At 41.5% G+C, this 15,763-nt stretch overlaps 1 protein-coding gene across 16 annotated transcripts in view; it reads left to right on the plus strand.

Moving 5' to 3' along the window:
• GTDC1 (glycosyltransferase like domain containing 1) overlaps positions 1–15,763 on the plus strand; it is a 189,060-nt gene that overhangs the window by 145,040 nt on the left and 28,257 nt on the right. For all 16 annotated transcript variants that reach the window (XM_062578883.1, XM_062578885.1, XM_062578886.1 and 13 more), the window contains one exon: positions 9,143–9,511. In XM_062578883.1, the coding sequence (XP_062434867.1) occupies positions 9,143–9,511 (369 nt within the window). The remainder of the gene's footprint in view (positions 1–9,142; positions 9,512–15,763) is intronic.

The following is a 15,763-nucleotide window of genomic DNA, read 5'->3' on the forward strand; positions in this document are numbered from 1 at the left end:
GTAATCCCTTAGGATACTAAAGAACCCTAAAAACTTTGCAGTTTTTAAAAGCCTAGTTTGTTTTTTTTCCATAGTGTAATCTATTCTTTTGAACTTCTGCAAAAGCCGAACTTAAGTCAACAATTTTTGAAGTTCTGTCAGTTGTTGCCAAAGTGGCTCTCTGTGCTCCGAAAGCGTGTCTGCTACCTTGCAGTGTTGATGTAGCAGTCAGATGTGTGATAATACAGAAGATTACCTTTCTAAAAGGTATTGATTCCCATCTTGGTTTAAATACATTTTTTTGAAAATTATTTCTGTATCTTGCACAAAATAATGCATAAGTTGTTTTCATCTGCATTATTAAATATGTACTGTAGTTTCTCACCATTTTTTCAGGGGAATTTTCAAATGATCACGTTTTAAGAATAATGCTCTTAGAAATTATAACTCAGCACAGGTTCTTTTATATGTGTGTGTGTGTGTATATATATGTATGTATGTATTTATATTTTAGATGTGAATTTGGAAAGAAAATGTTACTATGATATTGTCAAAACAAAGGGAATTTTGCCTCTCAATATTAAATGCAGTAATTGCCATCTGATTTTTTTTTTAACTGACCTTAAGTCATTGAGATACTGTTGAAGCAATTTGTCAGTGGGAAATACATTAATAATGTGGACTAATCTCACAAATGCTGGGTTGGAATAGGTATGCTTTTGTCTGAAATGAGTAGCAGCATAAAGGAATCAAAACAAGGCAAGCACAGATTTTCATGAACTATGTTTTGTATTAGTTTCACCTGCCTTTTTCCTGTTCTGCAAAGTTTCGCTGCAGGCTCCCATTTTAGAAGATGATAGTTTTCCATGTATTTTGGGGAATTAGGGTTGCAGGATGCTTCAGTTAAAATCCTGATCTCCTAGTATGTAGGCTTTACAGTGCATCTTAAGCAGTAATTTTAATGTTAGAAACTCAAATATAATATTCAGTGTAGACTTAAGAGATTGGGCATCTTTGGCACAGTATGAGCATTGTTGAATCAGACTGAAACGAGATTGGAAAGAGAAGCATAAATTCTAAGAAAAAGTGAAATTCCTTGGCAGTGTCAAATACTAGATATTGAGGGATTTCACTCAGAATATATTCAGAAAACGAGGTGGAAGATATGATTTGAAGAACGTGAGAATTACCCTGTTTCTCTCCTATTCTCTTTACCCTTGATGACTCCACTTGCTTGCCTACCTCATCATCCGTTCCCATCTGAAGGACCAGGTCACCTACCACATAGTCAGAAACAGCTGCCTGTAGTTGATCTCCATCCAGCCTTTATTCTCTGGGAGTATCTCTATATCTTGTCGTCTTATCCACCGTGCCACTAGATTGACAAGAGTTGTTGCATTCAGCTGATTTGTAGCCAGAAGAGCAATAGTTCGGATGATTTGTCAGAAGGACATCGGAGCTCATGATTGCCATTTCCTTGTGTCCATCCTGGTGCACGTGTTGTATGCCCCATCTTCTTGCTGCCTGTCCAAGATGTCAGACCACAGGCAGAAGTTCTGCTCTCAGTGTCAGCTTTAGCTCTCTTTGACATTATCGTTCACATTGCTATCCCTCCAGCAAGCTGCCAGCAGCAACACCTATTACACGCTCAATGTCAGAGCGTGTGGAAAAAGACGCCTGTGACCAGTACCTGGAGTGCAGTCCAGCATCTGAAGTCCTGGATCCAGTGTTCGGCCACCCAGGGCAAGAAGAACATAATGGAAAGTGTCCAGTGGAGACATGTGGGGACAGTTAGGGCACTGCAGCACAGGGCAGACGAATTGCAGCTCAGAGGACTGGTTTTGCTTAGCCTTAAAAAGAGCAGGCTAAGGGGAGATCTTGTTGCTGTCTATACCAGCAGGATGGGAGGGCATAGAGAAAGATGGGGCTGGCCTGTGCCTGGAGATGGGCAGTAGAAGGACAAGAGGCGGTGGACATAAGTTGGTACAAGAGAAATTCCAACTAGATACAAGAAAAAAAATCACCACAATGGTGATCAAACACTGGAAGAGTGGCCCGGAGAGGCTATGAAATCTCCATCCTTGGTGCTATTCAAAAGTCAGCTGGCTGAGGCCCTGAGCAACCCAGTCTAGTGGGATCTGGCTTTGAGCAGGTTAGACCCAAGATCTCTCTATGCTCCTTCCAATGTGTGTATTTCTCTGTATTTCTCTCGTGTCATGGAGAGGGGATACTTCAGAGAAGATTATGACAATGGGAAATCATTACGTATCTCAATATTTCTGTTTTCTTGTACCTTCCACCTCACATACAGAGAGATGCTGCTGGCACTCCAAATCTCTCTATAAACTCTGCTTAGTCTATCCAGGAAAATATATATTCTACTGTGGGAAGACAAGTTCAGCCACAGACCTTGTATTTCCTTTTGCCACTCCCTTCCCAGTGCTTAATCTTGGCTCTGTTCAGTTTTCTTTCTGTTCTCTCTCTTTGCTCCTAATCCTTGTCCATGCTTATAAGCCCCTAATATTTATATGGCATTATCTGTGCTGGAGATTACGGCTGACAAGTAATCTCTTCCCTATTCCGAATGAAGAATTACAACCATTGCAACACACTAGAAAGTGAAATTAGATCATGGAGAGTATGTGACAACTTCACTGAACTCTAGTATCAAATGAAGCATCCCTAAATACTAATTGAGAATCTTCTTTCAAGTTTTTACGTTTGAACCGTAGCACAGCTTTGGAACACCTGACCACACCGAACAACTATTTTTCCTGTATAGCAAAATGTGGTAGTAATTGTACAGAAAAAATGTCAAGAAAAACCGTCATTGAACTGAAACTACTCTCCCAGTTTTGTGATTCAGTGCAATCTTTTGCGAAGTAAGCAAATACAAATGCATCAGTTCTGCTGCTGTTGAGTGATTTGTAATATTAAATATAAAAACCAAGTGTATACTGACTTGGTTGCTGTCTATTGCAGTTTGACCTCAACAGAACTGCTTCCATGACCGTTATGCTTTTTCTTACAACAGAGCGGATAATGTTCTGAAAGCTCAAAACTGCCCATGCACTCGTGGTGTTCCTGCAATGCCCGGCCAGTAATACAGGTTGTGTCATTTTGCATTCGTTTGTAGTAACTGTGGAAACAAATTCAGTGTGGGAATAGGATAAATACGGGCAGAAATTAAGAAGGGACAAAGGTAGGATTTTCCTGGCTATTGCAGTGATTGTCACCGCAAAATTACTGCTTGTTGCAACAACTGTGAGCCCAAGGGGCTATTGAAATTAGAATCACTTAAGAGGTTCAAGAACCTCTGCGGTATTTTAGGCCACATAAGTTTTGCTAAATACTACAGTTAGCAAGGAGAAACTTGTGATCGTATTTACACAAGGAGTTTGTTGAATTGGAAGTTAGGCCGTGCTCCCCGGTAGATCTCCTGCGGCTCCGAGGCCTGGGGTAGGTTGCCGGTGTATCAGATCGCGACCGTCTGGGACTGCAAGCGCCCCTCCTTTATTTGGCCTTTGGAAAGCTGTATATCTTACGCTCTTTTACTATTTCTAACTCTTTTAATGGCAATATAATTTTATCGACTATCATTCCAAAACTGTCTTTAAGTTTGCTTGCAAATCTTAGGTACAGAAGTGCCAATTTTTCAGAATTAAAATACTTTTTCAGCTTCTACCCATTCTTACAAATTATTCTTGCTCATTGAGCTCTTGCTCTTCCAAGCAGCATACAAGACACAAAATTTGCTCTCATAATTTGGTGTAACCTAAAACAGCGCTTCAGTTAGTCCTTCTAGTGTGGTTTCTGTTCATCTGACAGCGACATCGTCATCCTTCCATTCTTTTTTTGTTATTGTTTTTAATAAAATGATGCACAAAGTGGCTCTTGGCGCCATGAAAAGAAACCCATTCTGATAAGTAATTTTTCATTAGGGCAAATGAAGTGTTGTGAATAGACACACACAATGTAGCAGGACAGCGTGTTATGAAAGAGCTAGGGAAAGTGCACGTCTGTGTTAAGGAGAAGTACATGCATTTCCTGCAGGTGGAGTTTCGTGGCATAGATGCGAAGAAAATGCATACTGTATAGACTGAGGAGAGTAGAAATACTGCCAGTCAGAATGGTAAATATTCAGATTGAAATTCAAATTCACTTTTAATATATCGAGTCTTCATTGTGTATCAACTTAGTTAATTTTTAAGCCATCATTCTGTCTTTTTAACCAAACGTCTATAAGCAGGATGCTGCAGGTGAAAAGTTTTCTAAAAGGCTTACTGGTTTTAAGGTCTTCATAAAGTTCTAAAATTTTCTGTTAAATGTCAGAGTGCCTCAAAAATCAGAATAAATAAAAGAAGAAAAATATTTTTAGTTTTTGAGAACAAGTCATGGTATTAAAATTAGAAATCGTAAGTTTTTCATTGTTTGTTTTGAACTGTCTTTTTTAAATATATAAAAGGCAGTTATTCATACAAGTAAAACGTTTTACATGTTTTTAAAATATAAAGGAAAATACTTAGGCTTTGGTGTTTTTTTTTTTTTTTTTTTGAAACTCACATGTGCAAGATTTCACAGCATCAAGTCAATAAAAAAAAACGTTCATGTTAAAAAAAATAGAATATTGATACTGGGGCATTTTTTCTAGTTGATTAGAGTGCCTTGTGTAACTAAGGATGAGAAAAATTGATGTATCTTTGTCAATGATTAAATTCTAGGCGTTTGCTCCTGTAGCTCAGTAGGTTTTTTCTTAGACGTAGGTCTACTCAACACCCAGCAGCCTCCTACCCCAACTTTGTTTTTCTGTATCCAGCCTCTCTGCGGCTGCATCTCCTGAAATTAGATGGGGATTTCAGGAACTCTGATGATCTTTATGGGAGCAGATACTGTCTCCGAACGAACCGCTGGAGCACAGTTTTGCATCGCTAACGTTGATGACACTCTCTGTACAAACAAGCCCAGAAGTCATTAGCTGGCAGAGAAGAAAGAAGTGCCCTGGCTTCAGCGTGCCAAGATGGTTGAGATCTAGACGTGGAGAGCGGAGGCTGAGGGTACAACCGTTCATTGATGTTGTCGGGGAAAAATTTTTTTATAAGCAATGCAAAGCAGAAGTGAAGAAAGCACGTGCTAGGCACGTTACCTTGAAATTCAGAAGCTAATTCTGGCTATTCTTCAACCTTAGTGATTCGGAGCAGTTCACTGAACCTGCTTTTTATTTTGTCCCTTGGTAAAATGGAGCTAGTTTTTTATTTCCTAGTTTTGTTAGAATTCTTAAGTGATTTCAAGTTACAGTTGTCTTTGAGGTTCCTAGCTGGATGGCAATATAAAGATCCTGTGTGCTCGTGATGTGTATAAATGCCCAAGATCTGGGCAGGTACTGGACGGAGAGATGACTGTTTAGAAAGAAGAAGAAAAGAAAAACTAATATGAGCCTAGGAGAGGAAAAATGGAATAGCTGGAGCAAGAGCGTTCTTTGGAAAATGTAAACACAAAAAACGTGCTAAGTAGACATTGTCTTTCTCCAGCAGACGTTAGGGAAGTGCATGTGATCCAGTTTAGAGGACTTCATATTACTATTCGTTTATTTTCAGGTCATTTATTTAGGTGTCATAAAGAACATTAGCTAGTGGTTAGCGACTACAATATCCATTATATCATTCCAGTCATGTGGACAAGTTTATACTGTATATGATTTACAGTGGACTTTCTGCTGTTAAAATTGTTATATCCAGGTACGACATTTTATACATAGTAGTGTAGTAAAATTCAAGTGGCTGAACCCAGACACATCCTCCAATCAAAGCCGAAAAGAATTAATACTTTTACATGAATACTGTGGGCTCCAGCTACAGCAGTTTATGGCTCTCTGCCTACATCTTTTATCATGTCTCCACTGTTGTTAGTAAAATATACAGAACTACTTTATGCCAAAACAATGGAAGTTAATGCAGATAACTTGTTCCAAAGCTAACCATCAAATAAATCTTCTTTTTTTTTTAAACTGTTAAGTGAAATGGTGTTCTAAAACTTTTAAAAATTGTCAAGATGATGAATACTGTGTGTGTAATACAAGTAAATACCGCAGAATTGATTGCACACACATGTCTTAAATAAAGGATATTAAATAGTTTATTCCAGAGAGAAATCGGTGAAGTTTTATCTAATATTATTAGAAGTTCTGCAATGACAGATCAGATTTATGTGGACTGGGAGCTAAGAAAGAGGACTCTCCCGAAGCAGAAACGGTGCGCTGGCTGGACGACTGACTGAGCGCTTAAAGACGGACGGGGAGAAACAGCGTACCTGGGTATCTCCCGCGCCGGGTGATTCTTTTGGGGGAAATGGTCTCAAAGTGGGACACAGCCTGGGTAAAAAAAAAAACGTTAAACGAGAGAAATAATAATAATAAAAAAAAGCTGAAGATGACTTTGTTGCTGAGGGGAAACGCTAGGCGTGAAGAGTTCTTGCTTCAACTCTTAACGCAGTCACGGGCTTTGTGGTTCGCGGCAAGTCGTTAAACCTATTTCTGCTTCAGCTTTTTCCCCCTGCGTAAAAATGTAAAAATACATCCTCCCAGGGACGTGAAGTAGTTTAAAGAAGGCTGTAAGCGTTACAAAATCTGGTTTGTTGCCGGTGGCAGTTGCCCGTCCTTCTTGAACCGTTGCTTCCCCCCGCGCACTTCCCAAGGAGAAGACAAGGGATGCACTGGGGATCTAAAGCGTACCGTAGCCTCCGGGGAGGTTTGGACCGGTGTCCCTGCTGAACAGGAGACGCTGCCGCCCAGCGTTAGGTGCGAAATTCGGCAGTTCAGCCAGTCGCTGGCGTGACTCAGTCCTACAAACCGTGATTCAGAGCAGGAGCCTGGTGGTCTCTACGTGGTGTTTTGCTGGGTGGGAACTTGCTACCTTGTTCTTGGCTATCTCCTCGGAAGGTATCACGAGCAGGACGTGGATTTTGATTTACAGAAGACACTTGATAAAATTCTACCTTAAAAGCTATTAGCAACAACAGCCCGGCTGTAAGTGGGAAGGACCTTATTTGTAAAGGTGATAAAATTTGTGAATCGACTGAGGGTGGCTAATTCATCGAGGTGGAAATAGTTTGACTCCGACACTCATTTGAGATCCTTTCTTGTTTATGATGTAGGTGAGGTTTTTGAATGTAATTGAACTTTGCTGATCGCATCCACAGAGTGAATACAACAAGTAATGGAGAGCAGTTAAAAAATGTAGACCTTGTAGGTGATTTGGTCCGTGAATAGAAAATACAGCTTAGTGTAGATGAATGTAAAAATAATATGTCAAGGAGCAGCAGCCCAAATCACAGAATACATATTAAATGGAATAGCTGTGCAGCGTACTGACTTAGGAAAGGAGATTTAGGAGTTATTGAAGAAAAATCCTCAAAGCAATTAGTCAAGTGTGTGACTGCAGTAAAGCTCCCGTAGTGTGTGTGTTTGTGTTTGTATTTTGGTAATAATTTCAAGGAGAAGGGTCTGTTTGTGTTTAAAGATGCTGCAGAGTAAAGTGGATGATTCCAGGATTTAAGAATATTTGTTTTGACGAAAAGCTAAAGAAGCAATTTGTTCCCCGTTCCGAAATGAACTCTTACTGTGATGGAGTAAAACCCTGCCGAACTGTGGAGGAGGTTGATAAAGTGGAGCAAGTGCTCACTTTAGTAAACAGTTCAATAAACAGGCCATAGTGTGTAAACATGCAGAAATTAAAAGGAAACGGAAAATTCAAATGCCTCCACTTATCTGGAAGAACCATAATCACATTGAAAGGCATGTAAGTAAATAATAGTATTTGGGTAAATTAACTTGAGGTATAGAGTGAGGATCCCATGATGGCCGTGCATGTAGTGCTCTTTATGTTAATTTAGAGGAGTCACGTTCGAATGAAGGAGTTTTGCTTCTTGAGTATTTCCTGAGCATGGATCATAATTCATTGCCACCTTAATTCAAACAGTTTAACTAGATTTGCATGAAGTGCTCCATTTCGCATATTACAAAATGAGAAGCGTCCTGCCTCTCACTCTGCTTAGATGTCTCCTCCTGGTGGGACAGGTTTTCTGCAGCATGTACAAAACTGAGGAGGCCAGAGTGTCTCCTATTGCCAGGGTTACCTTGGGAATGGCACATCATGCCTCTGCCTCAGTTTCCCCATCTTCAGCTGTACTCGTTACTTGCACCTTTTCCAAAAAACATGGCTTTTGTGAAGGGCTGGGGCAGCTCTGCTGCATTACACTTCTGTGGGTGCTGGGAGGAGCCAGCAGCAGCCTTGGCACGCTGGGGATTATGCACCTTTTACTGGTATGCAGTGCTCCAAATACAATTTTCTAATGCCGTAAGCGTCTTGCCACTGTGCGCTCGTCGACTTGCAAGTGTTGGAACACAGCACAGCATCTTGAGTGATGGGCAGGTCCACATGGCTTTGTTTTAGGTGTCAACCAGGAAAAGAGTACGAACTGAATGTCAGCCTATTTTGTGAGCAAATAGATGATTAGATCCTTTTCTCCTAGGGATGTTTTATTAATAATTTTTGATATTTCTTTTAAAATGGCCATTATAGAAGTCAGATAATGATAGTTGGTTAAAGAAGACTCACTTCTATGCCACAAGTATGTATTTGGCCCGTATTATTAAACTTTGGCCTATATTACTGGTCTTTCTGTGTCAGCTTTCCTTTGCCTTTTATGAAATAATTTGCTGGTCTCAGTCTGGACTTGGACAGGGTTGATGTTGTAGTGAACATCAGTGCATTTGACATTTTTTAGCAACCTTATCCGTAGCCTCAGTAAAAATGCCAAGACTTTAATGGCTGAGGGAACGGAATTGCCTTTTTACTTCCCAGAGATGTTTGCTTCATTTTAGTTTAGCAAGGAAATGGTTTTGTCTTCCCTATTAACATGTGTTAATTGTGGCTTAATGGAGACCTTTGGATTCTCACCCAGGGAGTCTGACATACTACGCAGGTACCATATTTGCTAAATATATATCTAAATGTGTCATTTTCTGAATGCCGGTGGAGTTGTTGCTTTGATGGAAACTACTAACCATGTTGTCTTTACCTTTAAAATTAATTCGTTAAGAATCGCCATGCGAAACTAAAATCCGGCGTAAGCACTTACGCGGAATTTTTCTTCTTTTTGCTCGCAGGTTCATGCCAAAACATAAGCTTGCCCATTTGGAAAAGATAATTGGTGTTAAAAGGACTGGAGATGCTTATCAGCGCGAGGGTCTGCCTACCCAGCAGCAGAGCGGAGCGCCGGGCAGCTTAACGAAAACCAGCAGCGTGCGTCTGGAGCCTGGACTTTGTGAAGGGCAGCCCGGACTCCCTGCCACCCAACCAGAGAGGCCTCCTTCCCCATTAGCAACGCCGGAGGCGTCCAGCAAGGCCGGCGCATCAGAGCGTACAAATCCTTGTCAAGAAGGAGATAAGCAACATCTGACTTTTAACCCCTGTAATATCTTGAGTGGAGCAGACTATCAGCAGAGACCTTTGCATGTTGTCTGGCCTCACAGGTGGTAAGTGGTGAACAAATCAAAATACAGTACCTTGCAGAGATTTATGAATTTGCTTTAATGCTGGTTCTGACTTCTGTCAAGTGTAAGTGATTTCCTGAACACAAAACTGACACCACACACATACGTACGTGAAAAAGGCACATCGCTAATGTCTAATTATTCAAAATAATTCATCTGAATTTACGCTCAGTAATACTAACCAGACGTTTAACTATTGATGTTAATGAGTCCTCTTTTTGCCCAAGAAAGAGATACCCCTGCCACTGAAACGATACGCGTAATTCTGGCGACACTCTTTTCGTCTGAAGCAATCCGCTGATGACAATTAATATGTAATGTTATTTAAATCATCTTAATTACTTTAATGTAAGTGATTAAGTGTAAAGATAGATGGTCGCGCTGGATAGCTGATGTTAACTCTATATCTGCGTTTTAAAAATGCCTTTTCAGCGTTACGAACATAGAAGGCATTTTTGTGAAACAATATTTTTCTCCCGCTGACACAAATACCTGATCACAGAATCTTCTCCAAACTGTCAAAAATCTGCTGTACCACATAATCGCTACGAACATATAAACTTTAGCGTGACTCCAACATAAATTAGGATTTAAAGAGGTAAAATGTCCTGATAATCTTCCGGTATTGGGCACGAACATTTTAATCTAGTTTTTATTCCTCGCAGTTTGTTTAATCTGCATGTGGCCTGATTAGAGTTCACTTCATCCACAGATTATGGGCTGTTTATTGCAGAGATGCTGGGGCGATCAGTAGGTCAGATTTTCTGAGAGCAACTGTTTTCAGGTGAAGCAATAAGTACGCCACACCGACGGGGCAAATCGCCTTTGCAGAGGATTTGACTTCCAGCACATTAAAACTCCAGAAGCTCTCCCAGATGATCTGCAGCATCTGGTACCTAAAGGGATTTTCATCTTTGACTCTAAATGTCTGAACATAAAATTTAGGGCTTGGAAGTTGATGTGGAATCTGTCTTTGGATTTGTTTAATCAACTTCACACTTCCGACATAGCCTTTCTTGGGGAGCTATATTTATTTTTAATCATGTTTCACTGTTGACTCCAAAATGCCCTGTGTTATTTTAAAATTTCGTGCATTAAAGTTGGAGATACTGTCTGTTTTCATTTGCTGTAGCAAGTGTAGGAAGCTTAGTCTCCTTTTTATTTTTTGAGGCATTTCATCCTCATTCACTGAGGACTTCCTTTTAAAAATGCATATTTTTAAGATGGTCAGTTATAAAAAGTTTTATGATGCTGAGCTGTTTTTTTTTTAATGCTAACCTAAATAGTTCCAAATGTTGCATTCAAAAACAGCAGACTAAAGGAAAAGAAAATATTTTCCATATTATTCAGTAGTTTGCATAAAAGAGCACAAAGCTAAGTAATAAAATTAACAATATTAAATTGAATAATTCCTTTTCTTTCTGTGTATATTTTTGCTTTAATTTAATTTAATTGCCTAAAGTTAGTTGCTTAAAGAGATGCGGCATTGTCTTTGTGCGCATACTTATTGTTAAAGCTAAATTATTTTTAATTTGGAGAAGAGGGGGAAAAAAAGCCGCATCAGCAAGAGCAAATGCCAAAATATAGAAGTAACACATTCATCCTTACGGGTAATATAGTAGAACATTGGAAACTTGGAGGTTGCCAGACACACAGCTAACATTAGGGCTAATTTTGAAAATCTAGCGTGCAGTCAATTTTACTGATGCCTGGGGATATACAAGGTAGAAGCTGACAAGAGAACTAATTTTGTTTGGGTTATTTACTGCTATGCATCATCCATGGGTTCCCGCCTGACACACAGCTATATGAAGGGGAATATTATCACACACTAAAAATTTATGTTGACATTCGATATTTGTTCAATATGTCAGCAGTATTACTTTCATAATCAAAAGAGTAAGAAAAAAGGGAAAAGAAAAGCACTTTATGCTCATATAGATATATCTTTTTAATAACAGTCTATAAGGTTAATATAGTTTACCTTTGAGAGTCTACAATGAAAACAAGCAGGGTTAGCAGGGAAAATGACAGAAAGCATCAACCCGAGCTGTTTGTTTGCCATTACCTAAGCGAGCCATGTCAGCTCTCTGGCCCGCGTCTGATAGCTATTTGTTGTACAGAGCGCGCGGCGTTAAAAAAAAAAAAGAAGAAAAAGAAGAAAAAAAAAGAGGGGGGAAAAATATCAAACTCTTAATACTATTGTGTGCCCATAACCATCTGTCACTGCTAGCCTGGAGATGAGAGGAAGATTACGAGGAATAAACACTGAGCCGCCGAGCATTGGTAAAGCCTTCGGGCAAAAAACTCTTGTGGGGACATCAAAGACATTCTAATTCCGAGGCAGTCAAGGATTACAGTGTGTAACCTGTGCTGACAACAGATAAATGACTGGCAATATTGTGCCAGAGCTGTTGGGTCCTGCATGGAGTCCTGATGATGATGATGATGATGATGTTATCTCGCCGAATGGACTCTGCTGGGATAATTTTATGATAAACCACTTTTTTCAAATGCCACTGGGTCCAGGCAGGCATTTACTAGCTACGGGGGTAGCAATCAGTTTCTTCAAAATTTACTGTTCTAAGCCCATTAGAGCGCCAGCACAGCACGGCTCTTCGGCGAAAATCTGAAACGCCGGGATTTCTGCTAGGCGAGCGCATGCAAATGGCAGGAGCTGAACTCCTACCCTTCGGTGTTAGGATGCTTGCGCCACTGATCTATGCAAATTTGCTCGTGAAAATACGGTTTGCTTTTTAATTGGGGAATATGAAGTAGGAAGCAGGGAGGCCCGCGTCGCACTCCTCGAGCGCCCGGAGTCCTCGGGAGCTTGTAGCCCGGAGCGTGCAGGTGAAGACCAGCCACGGCGAGCGGATCCCGCGACGGGCGGCGTAGCCCAAAGTGAGCGCTGGCCTCCCTCTTGGAGGCAAACACGTCCTGCGCCTTATTCAGGCATCAGCGCTTAAAAGCATCCCTTTCTTAGGCCTAACACGAGCATGCCGGTAAAGCGAACTAATTTTAGCTAAGTGTTGTAATGCGTGGGGGGCGGGTTGTGTGCAAAACGTTGGCAGTGGTAGCGTGCTTGTATTCCAGCATGAAGTACTCACAGATACTGTCCTATACAATAATATTTAACTACCATTGTCTACACTGATGATTTGCATGTGTTCTTAATTAAAAAAAAAAAAAAGGAAAGAAAGGAGGGGGGGGGGAAAAAAGAAAGGAAGATTTTTATGTTCCTCTGCTCCCCTTCACCTAACAAAAAGCTCTTCAGCTTAACCATAAAAAAAAAATACCATTGTGAAATCATGCTGTTGTTGTAGGAAAACTCTAAAAATGAAGTGATGATGACCTCATTGTGTTAGTCCTTCGCTGGGAGCACGAATGGCCTAAAATATGGTGTTAGCCTCTAACACATCCCTCACTAAGTCAACCGAATGTAGGCCCTACTTGCTTGGAAATGTATCAAAATCAACAGTGACATTTTCTAGGAGATACATTCTCGCTTTAAATCTGTGTTAAAATGTCTTTGCATGAGAACAGGCCCTTAAATGCAATCCCTGCCCCTTCTCTTCATTCTTCCCGAATCTGAGCCTGTCGAGGATTATAGTGTGCAACCTCTGCTGACAGTAGATAAATAACTGACAGTATTTCAGCAGAGTTGCTAGGATCTCTGCAGAGTAATTTGTTTTCTCCTTTCCCACCAAGTCTTTAATGTTTTGTTATAAACATCTATAGCAAGGCACTGTTAATAGAAATGACTTATAGCCGAAGAGCTGTATAAGGGAAGCGTTGCCGTCTTTTGACTTCTCTCGGTAAATATTGCACCGTAGAATTAGTTTTCCTTTGTGTAAATAAGCTTTATTGAGAACCGACAGCAAAATGTCGATGATCAATGGACAGGGTCCCCAGATCTGATCAGAACTTTTTACCGTACTGCAGATATTCATACCGACGCCGTAAAATACGTGTTGGGTGAATGACGAGTATATTAAGGAGACGGCGGGGATGGTGTGATGCAGTCCTCGTTCCCCAGCGATTTACACAGCGGCATTTGCACATACACGTTGTTCCCACTCACTGCACCCCAAAAAGGCTCCCGACGCTCATCAGCGCTTTTGCTGGAGCTGGCGCTGCGGCAGCCCGATACTCGTCGCGTTCGGCCTGCGAACGTGGATGAGCTCGGTGGGAAGTCTACGGCCCCCGAACCGTGCTCGCGCAGGCCACGCGATAGGTATGCAGTTCTACTGCTTTTTTCCTTCTTTTAATTCAAGGCATTTACTTGGGCCTTGTTTTTTTGGGGGGTTTTTTTTGTTTTTTTTTTCCTTTTTCTCCATCTGTGTTGTGTATCATCTCAGCCGTTAAAGACCTGATAACCGACAGCGGTCAGAAATCAATTTTTCTTCCCCTAATTGTACGGGCATGATAAAAGATCACGGGCGGGATCTGAGCGAACATACACACGCATGCAAAACGAACGCCCGTTATCGATTCACGTGAAAGATGAGATAAGGCCCCTTATCTCGCGCCGCCGTGCGTCAGCGCGAGACAAGAGCGCGCGGAGGGACGTGGGCAAGGAGATACGGGAGCGGGAGGAACTGCCGTGGAAGTCACGATGAAGAAAGTCAGCAAAAACCCGTCTAGATTGCAGAAGCTATCTGAGGGTTCTCTGCTCTCAGGGAAGATAGTATGCCTGTAGGATGTAAAATAGCGATTTTAAAACAGGGACTTTTTTGCAGTGCGTAAGAAAAGGGATCGCACACTCCCGAAGGAAAGCTGTGTGCACGGGGTTGTGACACAGGTGACGCATGGGGAACGAAACGCTGCCGAGAAAGTGTACGTAGAGACATCGAGCAGAGGCCGATACCCTCACTTCTGGAGCGTTTAAAGTGAAAAGAAAATAACCTAACTTCATTTTCTTGCAAACAAAACCGGAGTTAAGTTTGATAGCACGCATTAGTTTCTGATGAGTAGCTAACAACTCAAGAAAGTTAATGAAATACTCCAAGAAATTCAGGTTTAAATGTAAACTGGAAAGGCAGTTGGGAAATATCCAGTTTTTCTTAGTTTATTTATAAATGAAGTCTAACCTTGAAAATTCTTCCCCACAAGATGGTGGGGAGTTGGAGTATTGAACCCTTTTGGTGGAAGATGTACTATTCTTTGAGCATTGTTTTTAAGATTTTTCAGAAATTTTCAGAATATAATGAAGACCTTTCAGGTATGAAAAACCACCTCATATAACGAACATCTCAACAATGTTTTTTTCATCTTCCTTATAACATGTTTTCTTTAAGGGCTCTAAGAGGTTGGCGGTCCAGAGTAGAAAACGTCTCGAATTTTGGTAAAAGGAAAAAGCCCCTTTGTATTAGCTTTATATTCTCCAGCTTAAAAGCCAGGTATAATTTGGGGTAGGAGTGATTTGCTTACGTCTGTAATGCGGCAAGGCCTAGGGTAGGCATACCCAGAGCGATAATTGGCTTTATGAACATCTCTCCGTTTCCCTTTCCTTGGCTTCACGAGCATCTCTCTGGTTCTGCGGTTGAAACGTGGACACCTGGAGTTTCAGAAGAACTGTCCTCTCGTCCCCAACTAAACCTGGACCTATCGTTTATGGAAACGGCACGCGTGCAGACACAGTGCAGGGCGGCGTTTCCTTCGCGGGTAAGCGGCAGGGAGTTAAATGCTTGTCGTGACATCCACCTGCGGAGCTCTCAGAGGGACCTCCACAGCGTGCTGTCTCCAAACCAAAGTAGGGAGTAGCAAGATCTCGCTTCCCAGACCTTTCAGAAAACGATTATTATTACTGCTGCTTGCATATGTGTATATTTTGCCTATCTGCAAAACCTGAAATCTCTTAGTGCCTTGCAGCTCGCCTTTCCGGGTCGGGATCGGGTGAAGCTGAGGGGCTGGGGAGGGGAGGCTTTGTACCCCGTGAAAAGACCGCGGATCTGCCAGGCGGGTTGAAAGATACACGGCGAGTTAAAAGGTGTTCGGTTTTTATGAGCGGTATTTTTTCACGTGCGGTTCCGGTTGCCCAAGCTCCTGATTAATGGTGGAAGCAGTTTGCTCGCCCGGCGTCGGCGGCGTGCAGAAGGAGAAGGGGAACTGTTGCGGAAATGCAAAGAGCTAAAACACTCTGTGATCTGTTCGCGCTCGTGCGTACTTCAAATTGCGTTCCCTCGGTGGAGGGAAATAATTTCGGTTACCCTGGCCGCAGGAGAAAGCAGTCCT

Source organism: Rhea pennata, chromosome 6 (genome assembly GCF_028389875.1).
Source record: "Rhea pennata isolate bPtePen1 chromosome 6, bPtePen1.pri, whole genome shotgun sequence".
Lineage (NCBI taxonomy): Eukaryota > Metazoa > Chordata > Aves > Rheiformes > Rheidae > Rhea > Rhea pennata.